The following is an 18,269-nucleotide window of genomic DNA, read 5'->3' on the forward strand; positions in this document are numbered from 1 at the left end:
CTGAGATCCAAATGATAAGGAGGGGCCAGACATGTCAGGTCATCCCTGAGGTTTTATCAATCAGCCTTAAGTCTAATTGCCCTCATAATAAGAACAGCTTGTGTTTGAATAACACTTTCATCACTGTAATCCCATCTTATTGTCATAACAGTTTTGTGAGGTAGGCATTAGTATTCTTATTTTTCAGGTGGGGTAGTGACTTCCAGATGATAAAATTAATAAGTGGCCTTGAACCCAAATGTTTGATCTTTACCTGTGGCCTCTTCCCTTGCTCTGCTCTGTTTTGGGTCTTTATTCTATGCAGTGAGTAGGCTCCCAGGCAGGATGGAAATCTCAGATACTGACCTGTCTGTGCTCTGTCTTACACCACTCAGATGACCCTAGCAAGAGAAGTTTTAATTTCAGCATCACATGAGAACCTAGAAAATGTCTCTTGCCCAAGATTGGTAGACCAAGAGATTAGGATGTTGCCTGCAGAAACCACCATCTGGGTACTGGGTGGAGTCCCTCCTGCCTATTTCCTCTCACTCTGCAGTTTGAAGCTTGTGAGAACTTGCTTAAGGGGAACCCAAGAACTTGTCTGGGCAGCACATCCCTTAGCTCAAATGAGAGCAATCAGCAAGAGTTGAAGCACCCTCCAGATGAGACTATCAGAGAGCTGGGGAGGGAGTGTCTTCATGAGAGGCAGCCTAGCTGGGTGGAAATAACTTTTAAGTAAGAAGGACCTGGCTCTGTTACCTACCAGCTGGGTGACTCTGGGTACACCCCTTAACCTCCTTGAACCTCACCTTATTGCTCACCCACGGCTGAAATTACCTTCCTTATAGGGTTGTGAGGATTAAGGTAGAATATGGAAACATATGTATCTATAGTGACTAGAACATAATAAGACATTATTATTCACCTGAACTGTGTGTTTTCATGAGCTTTGGCTGAGTCTGGGTACACAATTATCCACAGGGCAGGGTGTTACTACTCTGTCTGCCACTAACGGGTAGGACAGGTTGCTTTTCTCCCAGCCAACCGGTGTGACAAGGAAGAGTTTCCATAGTCCAGCTGGCAGCATCCTGGGCTGGAAAAAGGAAACCCTGATTAGTCAAAAGACACTAAAGCTCCCAGCGCGTCTGTTCATCCTGCTTCCATAACCAGCCTGCGGCCCAGCCAGAATGGCCAAAGGCTGAGGCCTCTAACCTGACTTTGCCTGAGGACATCAGTTTTAGGGAAGCCATGAGAGGTCCACCTGCTGCTTGTGGAGGGGGAAAGATGGAGGTGCAGTTTTCAAGGGTTCAGCAAACTGTCTCCTGGCCAATGACTAGCTGGAGTAGAGCACATGTCCTAGAATCCCAAAGCCCCACCCAAAGGTGCGTTATCCTGCCATACATGGCTGGATTAATTGTAACACTGCAGGACACTGACCTAGGATACCTGAAACTGCCATTTTGTCCCTAAATACACTCCATGTTTCCAGTCTCCACACCTTTGCTCAAGGCCAGTTCCTCCACTTGGAGTACATTTTCTCTCACCCTCCTTTCCCAACTAACGAAATTCTAACAGTTCTCTCCAAGTCCACCTCAAGTAATAATTCTCCTGAAAAGCTTTTCCTAATTATCATCTCAGTAGGACATCTTCAGCCAGCCCTGGTGGTCTAGTGGTTAAGATTCTGCACCCTCACTGCTATGGTCCTTGTTGGTTTTCCGGTCAGGGAACCACGCTACCCATCTGTCACACTGTAGTGGCTGTGTGCTGCTGTGATGCTGAAAGCTATGCCATCAGGATTTCAAATACCAGCAGGGTCTCCCATGGTGGACAGGTTTCAGCAGAGCTTCCAGATGGAGATAGACAAGGAAGAAGGACCTGGCCACCCACTTCCAAAAAAATCAGCCATGAAAACCCTATGAATAGCAGTGGAGCATTGTCTGATATGGTGCCAGAAGGTAAGAGGATGGTGCCGAAAGACCAAGCAGGGTTCAGCTCTGCTGTACACAGGGTCACTAGGAGTCAGAATTGACTCGATGGCACTAACAAGAATTTCTTAATCGTTTGAACCTAATAACATTTCCTCCCTTGTACTTTTCATATGATACTTAAGCCCTGAATTATAGTTATTTTTAAATTCACCACCTCCTGTCAGCCTCTTGAGGGTAGAAAATTTATCTCTGGCAGACCTACCTTACCCGTGGCCTTAGACACAGTAGGCAATTTGAATTGACCTGAAGCGAAGACACCTTGAAGACTTTATGCTGGGGATGCAGCACCTACACATTTTTATGATGAGTTGCTCAGTTATGGGGCCTGACGCTGACACAGGTGTCATTCCACTCTTTCCCATAGCAGTCATGTGGGGCAATGCTGTGACAAGAGAACCAGGAGTCAATGGCCAGAGAGGTGGCATTCCAAAGCTAGAATGAGAGAGAAGTGAAATTCCAACACCAGGAATGAAATTGATTTAAGTGACATCTAATTGTCTGCTAAGGGACAGTGGATGGCAGCTAGGTCACTAGACTCCTAAGGATCCCCTCAATGCTCACACTTGCCACCACTCAAATGGATATTGTTCCTGAGGCAGGTTCATTTTTGCCCGTCTCCCAGAAAGCCAAACATGGAGATGAAGAGACTGCAGCAGAGAGTTTTAATCACAAGGCAGCCAAGTGAGGAAATGGAGAGTGAGTCTCAAATCTGCCTCCCCGAAAATGGGGACTCAGGGATATTTATAGGGTAGGAAGCAAGGTGGTCTGAAATGTGGAGATAGATGATTGGAGGTGAGGAGAGGTGAGGTAATTGATGATCTGTACAAGCGTAGTCAAACTTCATGCCTCTTCATAGGACGTGTGTTCAGAAAATGGTGGTGTTAGCATGATCTGAGGGTGGAGTTTTCAGCCTCTTGCCGTCAAAAAGTCACTTATTGGGTATCTGCATGGGTTCAGTTGATGGGATGGTGGTCTCAACTGGCCTGAACTGGACAAGGAGTCTTACTTCCTGAAAAACAGCTCAAATACCCATTACCATGCTGACTCAGGTACCAGGGAGATGTTATCTATAGGAACCTAGTGAGAGTCAGATAGCATATTGCCTAAGCAGGACAGTTAACAATGAGTGGATGAACAACTAAAAGGTATAATCAGTAATTGCAAAAAAGAAAAAACACTTTAGTTACTAGCTACCTAATCATCAATGGCTAACTGTTCACCGGGTTCAATGTTAGGGTTGTTAATGGAAATTGAGACTCAGGTGTTAAGTAGTCATTGTTGGAGAGTATTTCTTTATATATTTTTAAAATAATTTTTCTTGTGAAGTAATTTCCAGGATTGGGAAATAAGCACAGGTCACTCAAAGGTAACTGTGGACACACCTTTTGGTCCAGAGTAGGAGCCTGGGCAGCAGATGTCCACATCAGTTTGTCCCTTCCAACCCAGGCCTTTCCTTGGTTTGGCTCTGTTGAAAGTAAGAAGTTCATGAAACTCAGCCTTACCTTTAGCATCTTTTCAACTCCTGGAGACAGACTATGAGAAAGAAAAAGAAAAATAAAAGCACTTATTCAAGAAACCTAGCCTTAAAGATTAACTTGAGTGTAATGCAGGTGATAAGATAGCTAACATTCCCTAATGACCAAAAGCACAGAGCAGTATCTGCAGGTTGCATATGTTTCCTTTCTTTCCCCCCAAGTGGACTGATTTAATTTTTAGGGTGTCCTAGTTATAGGATATAGTTACACTTGTTGGGCTAGGAACAAGGAAAGTGTTTATTAATTTCCATTCCCTCCCTCCCTCTGTTCTTCCTTCCTTTCCTCTTTCCTTTAGTACAGTCACTCATTTATTCATTCATTCATTCAGCAAATATTTACTGAGTGCTCACTACATGCAGATAATGTACTAGGTGCTCGGTAAACAGTACTGGAGGAAATAAACTTGAATGAATCCTAAACCGACAGAACTTAAAGTCTTGTTGTGGGGAGCAGAAAGGAGGAACAGTTACAAAAGTAAGCAAAAAATACGAATCACAAATTGTGCAAATGCTAAAAAAAGATATTACAAAGGGTATATGAGATCAGGGGCTTATAATTACATAGGAGATTGGCTAAAATCTCTCTGAGAAGGAAACATCTGAAGGATACTTAAAAGGATGAGAAGTAGCCAGCCATAGAAAGACTCTGAGTCAGGAAAGGGCTCAGTAATTTCAAGCAAATGTCCTCGTGGCTGCGGCAGAGTGAGATGTAGGGAGAGTGGCTCAGGTCATGGAGGGAGGCAGAGCATGGACCACATGAGCAATTTGCTTTCTCTCATTTGCAAAATGCGTTGCTGTGACCACTACTGACCTTAGTGATCATTTGGCATTAAGTGCAAATCCTTTTTTACCGTAGATTTCAATATCAAAATGCTCTAGTTCTCCTCTGGGTGCTGAGGATGACCTCCTAGGCACTAGGACCTAAAGACCTGCTTAGGTTAGGTGGGGAAACTCAAATGCCTACAGTGGGTTTAACCTCAGCACTACTTTGGGCCAGATAATTTTTGTGGAGGTTGGAGGGTAGCTGTCCTCTGCATTGTGGGATGTTTAGTAGCATTCCTGGCCTCTACCCATCAGATGTCAGTTGCACCTCTCACCCAGTTAAGAGTGACCAAAAATGTCTCCAGCAATTGCCAAATGTCCCCTGGGGGTCAAAATCACCTTGGTTGAGAAGCATTGGCCTACAGGGTGAGGCTGTAACTCCAATGAGCAGGCCTGGTATGAGATGAGAGATGAAAGCAGACATGTGGCCTCAGTTTTGGGGAAAAAAGAAAGCATGGCAGAGACCACAGAAAATGGGGTGGGGGGGCACCTGCTCATTTGAAGGGGGGCGCATCTCTTAGTCCTTCTGGCTGATTCTTTCTTCCTTTTTTTCCTAAGACTGCCTGTGCTCACAATTAGATTGTCCATAATCCTTGGTTCATGACACACTCTTGCCCATGCATTAATTTAGTTAGTTATTTAATTTGTTCTTTATAATAACATGATGACCCCACCACCCCAAACTAAAGCTACAACCTTAACAATAACCTCCATTTGACAACGTGGTTGCTCATTTCCCTGCCTCATCCTGATGGAGGTAACCATTGCCCTGCAACATGTGTTCATCATTCCCTGGCTTTCTTTTCTATATAGTTTTCTTTTATTTAGTGTATCCTAAAAATATATTTTAAGTTTTGGTTGTTTTTAGCATTATTAAAAGGTTATCATGCTGCTGTAATCCTTTGCACTGACTTTTTTCACTTACTATTACATTGCTGGGAGTCATTCACATTGCCAGCTGTTGCTGGAGTTGATTTGTCTGCAGAGCTCTGTGAGATCCCATTGTGTGAATGCACTGCAGTGCATCACCCTCTGTCTCACTGCACGGCATTGGGTTAGGTCCTGGATTATTTCGTACAGGTCTCTTGGTGCCCTCTCTCCAGCTGAGTCTTACAGTGCAAGAATGTGGGCACAATGTGGTCACAATTTCTGATTTATTTTCAAGAAAAGGTAGAAATCAGAATTTTTACGTGAAAATGATTGTGGGGCTTAAAATTTAAAGGTTAAAAAATACTTAGCAGGCCAAGAAGAAACCTGTCTGCAAGCCATTCTTTCTGAGCCTCCAGTTTAAAGATTTCTGGATTATGTCATTCAGGTTGAGAATTTCTCACCTGGATATGGAAGTCAGATTACTTAGAGGACGCTTAGGAAATCAACCTTTTCCATAAAAGAGAGGCAAACAAGAAACCACTGAGGCAGAAATTTGAATAGAGTTTGGGGTTAGGATAAGCAGTGAGGTAAATTGCATTCATTTAGCACAATTTGTTGTAGTGTGTGGAAATTATAGTGAAACATTCTTTTCACACCCAAAGTTTGGAAATAAGGGAAAAGATTATCTTTAGGGAGGTAAACTTTTAAAAAAGGAATCATTTACACTTTCAAATATTTAATGAATCCAATAGAGAAATGCATCATCTTAAAGAGTATAAATGGCTCCCAGGCCAGCAGGATTTGACTGTAATTTGATTGAATGAATTAATATGTTTAAAGGAGTCATGTCAGTCAAGATGGGAGATGGTCAGAGAAGATTCCAGAGCCCATTTTAAGCACTTTGCTTGCATATGATTCCATTGGCAGGACAATCTTGACTATGGAGATGGTGCTGTTGGGGAAAGTACAAACTGTGAATACCTACCCACGAATTTATCCAGTTGGTGTGACAGTTATACATAATTCACTCTCTCATTACACCTCAGTCTCTGACACCTGGTTAATTTGAGTCTTTCCTGTGAGAGGCGTTCTGCGGGCAGTCTCTAGGACTAAAGGCTGAGAGCCACTCTTAGGACTTGGTGAGCCCCCAGGTGATGATAGCACCCTATGAAGCTTCTTGGAGTAAACCAATGCCCTTCTCTTGTTGTCCCTTCACTTGCATTTCCATGTGCCCCTGTCTTCACAGTTCTCTCTTCACTAAGTGCTTACCTTGTGTCAGGACCTAAGGTAAAGTCCTGAGTGCAAACTCTGAAAGATCAGCCTTGATTCAGCCTTAAGAACCCTCTAGAGCGAGGTCTTACCTACACTCTGGGAACCTCTTGAATCTCTGTGGAGACATTTATGTGTATGTGTTTCTGTGTATTTTTCCCCTTTCTGGGGAGAGGGTCTATAGAGTCGTAACGGGTTCTGTTGGCTGAGGTACTTTAAACCATTGTTTTGGGGAGCACAGTTTGACTTCTTAAGTATAGAGACTCTGCAGGGGAGAAGGCCTGGACACCTAGAAGCCAAAGTTTGAGTCCTTAGAGATGAAAAGGATCTAGATGCCCAGGGCCAGAGGGAGGAGAAGAATCTGTGGGTAGGAGGGGGATAAAGGAAGGGACAGTGTGCTATTCTGTAATGCACGTAGACTGCCATGAGTGTAATATTCTTTTGACGTTTTCCCAAAATTCTTTTTTTGGCTATTTGATTCATTTTTGTGGAAGATGAGGGTGGGTGGAGTGCAGGGTAGCAGGGATAGTTCCCTCAAGCATACTTAGGGACATGGAAGGTACTCCATAATGTAGGAAGTCAATTGCTATGGGGTGATGATAAACAGCACAATGCTAAGTTTTGCAATTTTAAACCCAATATCTATTAACAATCCCTGCAATGCAATTCACTTTAAGTCATACAGTTCAACCCACTTCAACAAGCAATAATTGAACCCTCCTCGTCCATATTACTCCAAACTGAAAGTTTGGCAATGGGTTTTGGGTCATGAGCTACTAACTGGGGTTATAGTGTCCACAGGACTGAGAGCAGGCAAGCTTTTGGAGGAACACTCTGCTATAACTAAGGGGGTATTCACCTGGCTTGCCTGGGACACTTCTGGTCTACCTGTGTTATTCCAGGGTTATTATCAATAGCACCCCATTCAGATGACAATTTACAGAGTCACCCCTCTATATAACCCTTTCATTGCTCTAACCTTGTTTAATCTTATCTGTTTATGTGTCTCTCTTCCTATTAAACTAATGAGCTTCTTGAGGCTAGAGACATTGCTGCATTTGTCTCTGTGGTTAGCACATGTCTGCTCTTTGGTGGACACAAAAAACATTTGGTAAATTGAACCGAAATTAAAGACAGAGAGAAGAGCCTTAGAGTAGAAATGACGAGCTCACATGATCTTCTGTTAGCTGGAAAGGTCTAGACTGGAGGCCCAGTTTTGAGTCGTTGAACTTTGTGCCTTGGGAAACTTTATTTCATGTTTTTCCACTAAAGGAGAGAGTGTGTGTAAAGTGCTTGGTGAAGGGCTTTTAAGTGCTCAATAAATGTTAGCTGCTATTACTGTTACCAAATAGTTAGTTGTTAATAATAACTACTACATATAACTTTAAACTTCAGTTTTCTTAGCTGGAAAATGAAGGTAATAATTCCTCCTTACTTTACTTTGGACACTTTGGAAACTACAGAGGGCTCTCATTGCATAGCCTGTAAAAGAATGCATGGCAATAGGGAGATTTGTGCTATAGAATGAGCATAATTCATGCATAAAGGGAATATAAGGAAGCTTTTAAATATAATATTTTAAAAAGGTGATAAAATGCCTGGGTTGGAGAGTAGAAGTTGATCTATTTCAAAGTATAGGAATATAAAAAGGCACATGGGAAAAGATGGTGGGATGGACTCGGGACAGGTATGGAATTTAGGAAGGTACCCTGCTCAGTGTGGGATCAACAATGCATGGCTTCAGGCATGATGAGGGAACGAGGCCTTTCCAGACCTGGCATTGGGAGAGCTTAAGCTTGGGACAGAAGTGTATTTGTGTCGGGATAGACATTCTACTTCGCAAACTCAGTCAAGAGCTTGTTATGTCTGAGTTAACGTGAACGTTTTATCAAGGGCATATCAAATGTCGACTATACCTAAGGAAGCCTTTCAGCACCTGCATGTGCTACCAATAAGAGGAAGGAACCTAATAACTACACAAGATCAGCTTCTGTGTAGGATCACAGGAACTTTTCTGATAACGTAATCTTTATCCAGTTGGTGGATTTCAAGTTGCATATTTCAGCTCCCTTGTTATCCTAACAGGCAATTCTAACAAGAGCAGAACTATTGACACTAGGAATTCTTAGATCTAAATGCCAGTAAACTGGGGGGTAGAATTTCAGGTCTATGTTCCTAGATATGAATGTTCATTTACAGGGGAAATGGTAAAATAGTAGTAGTAGTAGTAATAGTAGTAGCAACAGCAGTGTAGTAGCAATACTAGTAGTAGTTATTACTACTACTAGTGGCGATAGTAGTAGTAGCAATAGTGGTAGTAATGGTAGTAGTAGTAACAACAGCAGCAGCAGCAGTAGTAGTAAATGCTTATACAGCATTTACATATTTTAACTCATTTAAAACTCACAGCTACCCTGTGAAGTGAGTACTATCACCACCTCCACTTTACAGTTGACAAATTGAGGCATAAAGAGTTTAATAACTTGCTGAAGGCCACGCCCAGTAAGCGGGAGAGCTGGGCTTTGAACCCTAAGTGTCTTGGTCCAGAGAATGTGCTTTTAACCAGGACACTCTACTTCCTCTCAATTTTAGCCATTATAAGCATTTACCTGTGGTTTATAGCCATATCTCTGTGGCTTTGTGGGAGATATCTGTGGGACTGAGGCCGTAAACTTCAGGGATGGTTTTCCATTCTGTCCCAGGCTTTACTTGGACAGAAGACGTTTGTCCAGATTATAAATTTAATAGAGGTAAGACTCTTCTCTTGTTCATATTTGTATCCTGCAGCATCTCGTATCCCCACATGGCACGCAGTAGGTGCTCAGTGAGCATGAGTTGAAATAAATCAAATAGTCTCTATGGTTTTCTCCCTTGACATAAAATTTGTTTTGTTACTGAACCAGAGAGGAGGTGGGAATGCCAAGCTCTACCCCAAACTCCCAAAGGCAAGTTGGCATTTAGTTCATCCTCTTGTGGTCAAACACTTTCACCAAATCCTGAGTCCAAACTCAAGGCCTGGTTCTAGTCCCTCCTGCCCACACCGCTGCTGGTCCCAGCCAAGGGAATCAGTGGTTGCGGCTGTCACCTAGTCTTCCTGTCACGTGGCTCGTGGTCATGTCTGTGAAGGCTGTGGATCAAGCTCAAGATTTGGAGGCTGACAGACCTGAGTTTGAATCTTGGCAGCAGGACTTCCTGGTTCTGTGGCCTTGGACAAATCATTCCATTCAGCCTTTCTGAGTTCAGTCCCATCATTTATGAAATGAGGGTAACATTATCCTATTCAGAGGATGCTTGAGAGACGTAAACAAGAGAACGTACCACCTAGCAGAGTGCTTGGCACAGGGTGACTGGGTGCTCAAATCATAGAAACAGAATTTCCCAGTTAGCTGTGACTTCTTAGAGGCCTGGGATCACGTCTTACAATTTGCCGGGGATCCTTCTCCACTGTCTCAACATCTCATCCTGTTGTCCCCTCATCCTGCTCAACTTCTTCACTTTCTGCCCCTAGTTTCATCACCAAAATCTCAATTTGTTCATTTGTTGTTTATTGTGCTTAACCAACATTCAGGGTCATTTGCTTCTGCCCCAGGAGATATTTGGCTACCGGACTCATGGCTGCCGGAAAACCCTCTGCATTGCTGGATCCATCTTCTCATTTGGAATCCTCCCCTTGGTGTTTTACTGGAGACCTGCCTGGTATGTGTGGGCAAATTGCGTCCCGTGCTCTTTACAAGAAGCAGATGTCGTGTTGCTGAGGACAACAGTAAGTGTGTACCTGGTTTTGTACCTGGTGGCCTTTTCTCTTGGACATCATGTTATGGGATGGCTGCGGGGAGATGTGCACAAGGCAGAGGGCAGGTGGAGGCTCTAGTCTCAGGTTCCATCACAGCCTTGCATTTATTTACCAAGAATTCAATAATTTGTGTATGATGGGATTTGATTAAGAAGACCTATTTCACAGGGTATTCCTTTTAAAATTGTGAGTTTTCTGAATATTAGAGCAGGGAATAACCATGTTAATAGCTAAAAATAACAGCTAGTGCAAAGTAGTTGTCAGGCTACAGGCTACAACATCCAACCCTTCCCCTGCATCCTGACATATCCATACCTATCCCAGCCCCTCTCCACTGGAGTGATCCTGGAGGAAGAGACAGGGAGAGGAAGGGGAGGAGATGGAAAGCACCCCTCTGAGGAGGATGCTGTCTTCCCCTACTCATTTGAGAGAACCACAGTTATTGATGGGAGTGTGTTGCATCCTGCAGTTATGCTAGGGTAAAAAATGCAGCCCTCTCACCCCCAAGGTCATTGCCTCTTTCTGTTAACACAAAGTCCTGGCATTAGGTGAGTTTCCGTAAATTTGCTCCAATACACTTCCTCCTAGCACTCATTATACTTAGGCAATGTGCGTCGTTCCTGCGGGACTGTCAGCTCCACAAGGGTAGGACCATTTCTAACTCGTTAATTGCTGCACCCTCAGTTCCTGCGTGTGGTAGAGATTCCATAAATATGTGGTGGCTGACAGGCTGAAGTGGATATTCCTATTGATGGGAGTCAAAGTACAGTCTCATGGAGGACTCTTTCTAGGCTGACTTGTACTGAGTGTTTCTAACAATGCATCAACCCAAATGACCCAGAATGACAACCAAATTCTTGATAAATTAACCACTGCTGGGCTGTTAGCTTCTTTTTATACAGAGCAATCTCTCTAGATAAACATTCTTTTTAATGCAGCAAGAAGGAAGGATAGCAACATGTCTTATAACTGGCCCCCCCCCCAAAAATATATATATATTCAGGGACCAGCCCCATGGCATAATGATTAAATTGGACACACTCTGCTTCAGTGGCCCAGGTTCATGGGTTTGGATCCCGGGCACGGACCTACACCACTCTTCAGCCATGCTGTGGCAGCAACCCACATATAAAGTGGAGGAGGAATGGCACAGATCTTAGCTCAGGGCTAATCTTCCTCAGCAGATAAATAGATAAATAAATAAATAAATAAATAAAATAAAATAAAATAAAATCCACATTTCAATCTAATAGAGTTGGGGCTGGACCTCAATGAAATTGGGAATTGGATGAAGATTGTTTTTGTTGACTTGCTCCACTGGGGTCAGCCCTACCCTTTGTTTCTGGAGCCTGGTTGCTTCAAGAACCATCTGTTCTATGCTCCAGCTTAGCTGACATGTGAATCATGATACAGGTGATAGCTGAGGCACAACCACTCAAGTTCAACTATAATTTAACTCGAGACTCTTGGAGAATAAACTTGAAGACTTTAAGAAGGCAAGATTATTGTTGAGTAAGAGCAAGTCATATTGATGATGTTGGGTTGGGAACCCTACTCCACTGCTGCCTCAAACCACACTCCATGAAGACTCACACAATATGCATGAGAGAAGAGTGCCTGATGCTCTCCAAGGAACACGTCTTCATTTGATGGGTGAGGAAATGGGGCCTGGAGAGGAGGCACAATTTACCCACACTCCTAGATGAATGAAGGGCCTAACCAGGACTAAGTCTCATGTCTCCTAGCTCCTAGAGCAGAGCTGTTTTCATGGAAGTGTACTTAGACCAGTGGTTCTCAAACTTCAACCAGTATCAGAATCATCTAGAGGACTTATTAATACAGATTGCTGGGCCCTACCCCTAGAATTTCTAATTCATCAGATTTGGATTGGCGCCCAAGAATTTGCATTTTTAACAAGTTCTCAGATGATCCTAATGCTTCTGGTAAGGGACCATACTTTGAGAAACACTGCTGTCAATAGTCATCACTCCCATTTTTGAGCTCACTTCATCCTTGGGAGAGGAATAGAGGCCTGGACCTTTGCGTTACGGCTCAGCCAATATGTATTTATACAGTCTCAAGGGGAATGATCCAGATTTAGCAAAGTGTTCTAAGTGGTCCTCTCATATACAGCCTGAGTGTCTTGCTGGAGCGGGGGTAAAGAGAGGGTGTTTTCTGGGGCTCAGAGTGGGAACATAAAAACTTATAGAAGACCACATCTTTGAGATCCTTTCATAAATCACCCCCCCCATGTGAACTTGAGGACCTGTGAGATCATTATTTTCTGGCATAAAAGGAGGATTTAGAAAAGTACTTAACTCTGCCCTGCAGATACTTCCGTTTCTTCCAACTAGTTCTCAGGCGGCAATGCTTTTGCTGCAGCAGAAACAACCTCAGAAACAGAAAAGCTTCCTGCTTTTCCGAGTGCATCACCAGACTTCAGATCTGACAACATCTGATTGGCTGAGCTATACTCTCTGATGTTGCTGGCAGAGTCAAGGCACAGATAGAACTAGGAGGAAATGAGCAAGAAAATGGCAAAGGAAGTGAGGAAAATGAAAGAAATGGAAAAGGGAGTAGATGAAGGAAAATGAAGAGGGAGAAAAGAGAAAGAAAGATCTAGTAAGAGTGCAGGAAGTAAGAAAATGTCAACCAACAGGGAAATGGTACATTTTGGGATTTGGAGTCAAAAGTGCTAACTTCTAGTTCTAGCGCCATAGGTGTGTTGCACTTTAGGTGTGTTACCTAATCTTTCAGGACCTCGATTTCTCCACTTATAAAATGGGCCTCGTAAAAGTATTTGTTCTTTCTTGGGCTGGTGTGAGGATGAAATGAGAAGCCAATAGCAAACTGTAAAATGCATTTATCAAGGACCATTTTGATTGCATATGTGTATATTATTGCTCAAGCAACTCCACGAGCTTGCTATACAGAAGAACTTGCTATAGACCAGGTGCACTGTATATAATGCCCCACTTACCTGAATACTGTGTCCTCTCCTTATTGGCCAGCAGGACTGGCATTCCCTTTCAGGACATGAGACATGGGGAAGGCATCCTGTGGCTGGGAATCCCAAACACTCATCTGCACTAAATCAAGTCACCTCTCCTAGTTGCATGTGGTCAGCTTTGCAACTGGGCATATACTGGAAAAATTCGAACAGTCATTGGTGCCTTAAGGAGCTGGGTTCCACCATCTTACCTCTTTCTTTGCCTCTTTAAAAGTCTATTAAGCCCCTCTCCCATTTCACTGCCCTTCACAACTCATCAGAGCAGTTGAAACCAGCTTCCATCTTGCCTTTTTCATCTTGATTTCAACTTTAATTTTTAATTACCTGCTCTGTGTGTCATTTTAAATGGATTTGCTATGCCAGAGACTCTCCAAATAAATGAGGCTCTAAATTAGTCGTTATGTAATTAGACAAGAACTCAATTATTTCAAACACTCTTACTATCTGAGCCTTGGATAAAAATAAGCTTTGGGCACCAATAGTTTAAAAGTCTGCTGCTAGGTTATTTGCATTAAAATGACATCTCTAAAGAGATTTTATTTGAGTTATATTATAATAGCTGGGACTGTGAAGTTTCCATTAAGGAGGACTGGCTGACTCCTACCTGAAAATGTGTTGTATATCTGTTTTTCATGTTATTAAAAAATCAGCATTTGGTATTTATCATCAATCCCACACTGGTAAAATTACAGATCATTATCACAGATACTGATTAGGTAGTCATTTCTTAACATTTAAAAAAAAAAAGGCGATGATGTACAGACTGACTTGAGCATCCAATTTATTTTCAATTCCTCTTCTCTTCTTAAATGTCTCAAAGAGTGAGATTTTTCAAAAGGATAAGAGTAATTACACTTTTATTTTATAATTTTAAAAGTGGCATTTTATTCGTCATTCATCTACTTCCAAATTTTAACCAATATCTGTATCGAAGCCACATTTCTATGCAAATGACATGATTTACATTCATTGGCATTTTGAATTCAGATGCTCCTGATGATTTCCATAGTTTTCATCTTTATTATAATTACAAATGCATTTTTTCCTTCACTGCCGTTGTGTGTCACATGTTGTCAAAGACCCACGATGTGCAGAGGAGAACTTTGCGGTGATTGGTTATTAGGCCTGACTCAGGGCATTTCATATCAATGTTTTAATGGGAGCATTTTTCCTTCAGTTTCACCTAAAGATGTCAGCTTTAGGGGCTTTAGTTCGAATACTTAGAAATTCCACAAATCAGCCATGCATATGGCACCGCAAGTCCATGAGCTCACCAGGATACTCATCAGCCACCACTATTTATGTTCGTGTTTCCTGGATCCCTTATTCATCTCTTTCCTCCTCCTTTGCAACCTGGTCTCTCCCTGCCCAGGCTCCCCTCATCAACATTATTTTCTAAGGGAACCAGACACTTTGTTTTTTCTACGCTTTTACTCATAAAATTTCTTCTGATATTCCCTATCTCCTCCATTCATTCATTCATTCACTTATTTATTCATTCAGTAAATATTTACTGAGCACCAATCGTGTGCCAGACATTGTTATAGGCACTGGGAATACAGCTATGAACAAACAAATGGAAATCCCTGTTCTTTACAAAGTGACATCCTGGTGAGGAGTCACCTGATACACACACACACGCACATGCATACACATGCACACACTCACCCACTTCTCTATGGAGTAAATATGGAAAGTATGTGTTCTACCTCTGCTCATTAAAACCTACCCATTCCTCAGCCAAATATCACCTGTCTATTAAGGCTTTGTTGACCCGTTCTGTGGCCCGATTCTAGAGGGAATTAATTACCTTTCATTCATTCTGTTTTAGCGCTGTATTTTCATCTCTGACTGCTATAATGCTTTTTGCAGTCCGCCTTGTATTAAAATGCTTTTCACTTTACATTTTATAAAATAGTGTTTTATCGATTATTTCATTTAATTCTCATAACAACCCTGAAAAAAGGGCATTATTGTCTCTATTGTACAGATGAAGATACAGAGAGAACAAGTAACTTTGCAACCTAGTAAGTGTCAGCCAGGATTTCCCTCCCTCCCTTCCTCCCTCCCTCCTTATCTCCTTCTTTCGCTCTCTTCTTCCTTCATAAATTGGTGAGCACACATTGCGTGCCAGCCACAGCGGTAGCTCATGGGCAGGGGGCAGGGAGTATAACGGTTAGTAAAATCAGGGTTCTTGACCTCATGTAGTTCATTAGATCACTACATAAACACATATAAAAATCAACTATTATAAGTGCTACTTAGGAAAGGTTCATGTTTATGGTCGGATCATAGAATAGGGATTTGATCAAGTCAAGAAAGCCAGGAAAGGCTTTCCCGAGCTCCAAAGGATGACAAGAGTTAAAAGGTGATGGTGGCTGGTGGTATGTGTAAAGTGCTGAGATGAAAACTGTGTCTGGCACGTAGGCGTTCGACGGGCATTGATTACTACGCACGTTCTTAAACCAGTTTAGCTTCTTATTCCTTACTTCTTACTACACACTGCATCTCCAGATATTTCAGACAATGAGCCAGCTGATTCACTGCTCCCTCTCCCCTCAGAAAACTAGTATAAAAACAAACAAACAAAACAACCAATCTCTCCAAAAACATATGCTGAGTTGTTCCGGATTTCCTTGTTTTGTATACAAACATAGGTATAGCCTTTCCTTTGTCATATAACCTCCCCTTTGGGCACTCCCCTCCCCTTCTTTTTTTATTTTGGTCACCATGTCCCAGGAGTACTGAGAGAATAATTAGCGTGAGATTTCTCCAATGCTCAGAACTTTCTATCTATATTCTGTAACTAAATCCCACCTCCAGCCAATGTCAACTTTTTCTAGCTAAGCAACTTTGGGAACAAGGTGTCAAGAGTATCAATGGCTCTGGCCAAGAAGGGGAAAGAGAAAGAATAAGTGGTACTTAAATATAGAAAGGATAGTATTTTGCCAAAGTTATGGGTCTGTAGAGGTAGTGCAATGTTCTAGAAAGAGCATGAGAAAGGTAAGTTATTACTGTATCCATAATCCTCCAAGTACTTCACCTTAGCTAGAGTTCAACTTTTTAGCATTGCAATGTATCCATTTCCAAGTGAAAAGTACTGATTTCCTAATGTCTCTTTGGAACTTTGCAATGGGTTACTTTTTTCTTTTTAAAGCAAGCTCAGAAGTACATTTTTGTGGAGTGAACACCTACACGAGAGGATAAGTCACAGCATTGGCCTGAACTTAAATGGGACTATTGCACAGTTTTTCAATTCCAAGAGATGAGATGCTTATAGCGAAAGGTTGGAAGAAGATAAGCAAGGTCACTCACTTCATTCAAATATAAAAGTTAGCCTGGTATCTCCAGGTTCAGAAAGTGCAAGACCACAGGAAAGAAACACTGCCCAGGTTTCTTCCTCTATTTTCCGTCCACTTCAAACATAGGCCCTCTGTGTACATTCAGTTCTTTGAAACATGGTCTTGAATTATTTTAAATTCTACTCTTTTAGAGTTCAAGGATTGATCTGGTTAATTCTCTTGATAAACAGGAGGTAAAGCTTGCTCCATCACACTTGAGGTGTTAAAAGTCTAGATGTGCTGGGCACACAGTTTGGATGATTTGCATTACAGAGCAATTATTTAAAGTGGACACTCCTCTGGTGCATTTAAGTATTTTACAGATCATTAACTGGTTGAGAGAGCTGGGAAATGCACTGAAGTGGACATAGCCATTTCCAGGTAAAGGCTTCTTTTTCAGAAAGGAAAAATAAATAGAGAGACTCGCAGAGATTCTCAAGTTTCTTCAAAGGGACAATAAGTTCATATCTACAGAAAGATCTTAGGAGCAACAAGTGGTGGAAAACGAGGCACAGAGCTATATCCAACTAGCACTTGCTGCCTCCTGCTATGGGCCAGACCTTGGACCAGGTGCCTTATGTATTATTGCATTTATTCCTTCAAACATCCATGAAATGCGGTATTATCATCGCCACTTGCCAGATAAAGAAAATTAGGCTCAGGGAGTTGCCACGATTTTCAAGATAATTTGGAGCTGAGATATGAACTCAGAGGAGCCTGTGCTCTTTCCATATTGCACAACTCTAACCCCAAAACGGAGAGAAGCTAGCGATGTTACCGAGAGTGACCACTTCACATTGACACACTTTGCCTCCATTTCTTTGCCTTTTATTTCCTGGAAAAGTTGGGCAAATTTCTTTAAAAATATGGATACTTTTACAAGTCTTTAATAGGGTAGTAAACAAGAGAAAAGTCAGCATTATTACCTTATCCAAGAAAAATGGTTGTCTCACTGTAGTGTCTTTTATTAGCCTATAGAATTCTACTTTGTGTTATACAAAATTATGAGTTATAAGGCTTAGGGATAAAGCGGATGACAAGAAATGAACTTGAAGGCAAATATATCCAATCACTTTCGATTTAGTTATGCTACAGGCTATAATAAGATGGAAGCATACAGGTGAATTTCAGTTTTTCACGCTCAGCTAGACTAAAGCATGAAGTTGGTGCAATGGATTAACAGTGGCCTTTGAGAGCTTGGAAGTTCCAATGCTCCACTTTGCCTTTCCCTTTTAGGTGTTACAGTCTAGAGGTCTGCTTGCTGTCACACAGGGCTGAAGGGTGACAGCTTGATTTGGGGAATCAGATTCTCTGCTGCCAAGAGAGTAGGGATTGTGAGAAACTGAATGTTATTTGTCACATGATGCCAAATTCACACACGCGCCTCAAACATCATGGGACAACTTGTTGAAATAAAGAGGAAGGAGCCAAGATTTGGAGTAAGAAGCCCTGGCCTTCTGTCTCAGTTCTCTCTTGCTACCCACACAGCTGGTGTGAGCAATCCATAGCCTTGCTGCCGGAGAGTTTTCTCATTTGCAAAATGGGGATGATGATACCGATTTTGGAGAATCGTGGGCCTAAAATGAGATAACTGACACAAAAAGTTTTTATAAACTGCTAAGTAATCATATGAAAATTAGTAGTTAATATTATTTTAATTCAC

General features: G+C 42.1%; 1 protein-coding gene across 1 annotated transcript in view; it reads left to right on the forward strand.

Annotated features, from left to right (window-relative positions):
- ATP13A4 (ATPase 13A4) overlaps window positions 1-18,269 on the forward strand; it is a 117,204-nt gene that overhangs the window by 25,139 nt on the left and 73,796 nt on the right. The window contains exon 2 of the mRNA XM_058555563.1: window positions 10,052-10,225. Coding sequence (XP_058411546.1) covers window positions 10,052-10,225 — 174 coding nt within the window. The remainder of the gene's footprint in view (window positions 1-10,051; window positions 10,226-18,269) is intronic.

This window comes from Diceros bicornis, chromosome 15 (genome assembly GCF_020826845.1).
Source record: "Diceros bicornis minor isolate mBicDic1 chromosome 15, mDicBic1.mat.cur, whole genome shotgun sequence".
NCBI classification, from domain to species: Eukaryota; Metazoa; Chordata; class Mammalia; order Perissodactyla; family Rhinocerotidae; genus Diceros; species Diceros bicornis.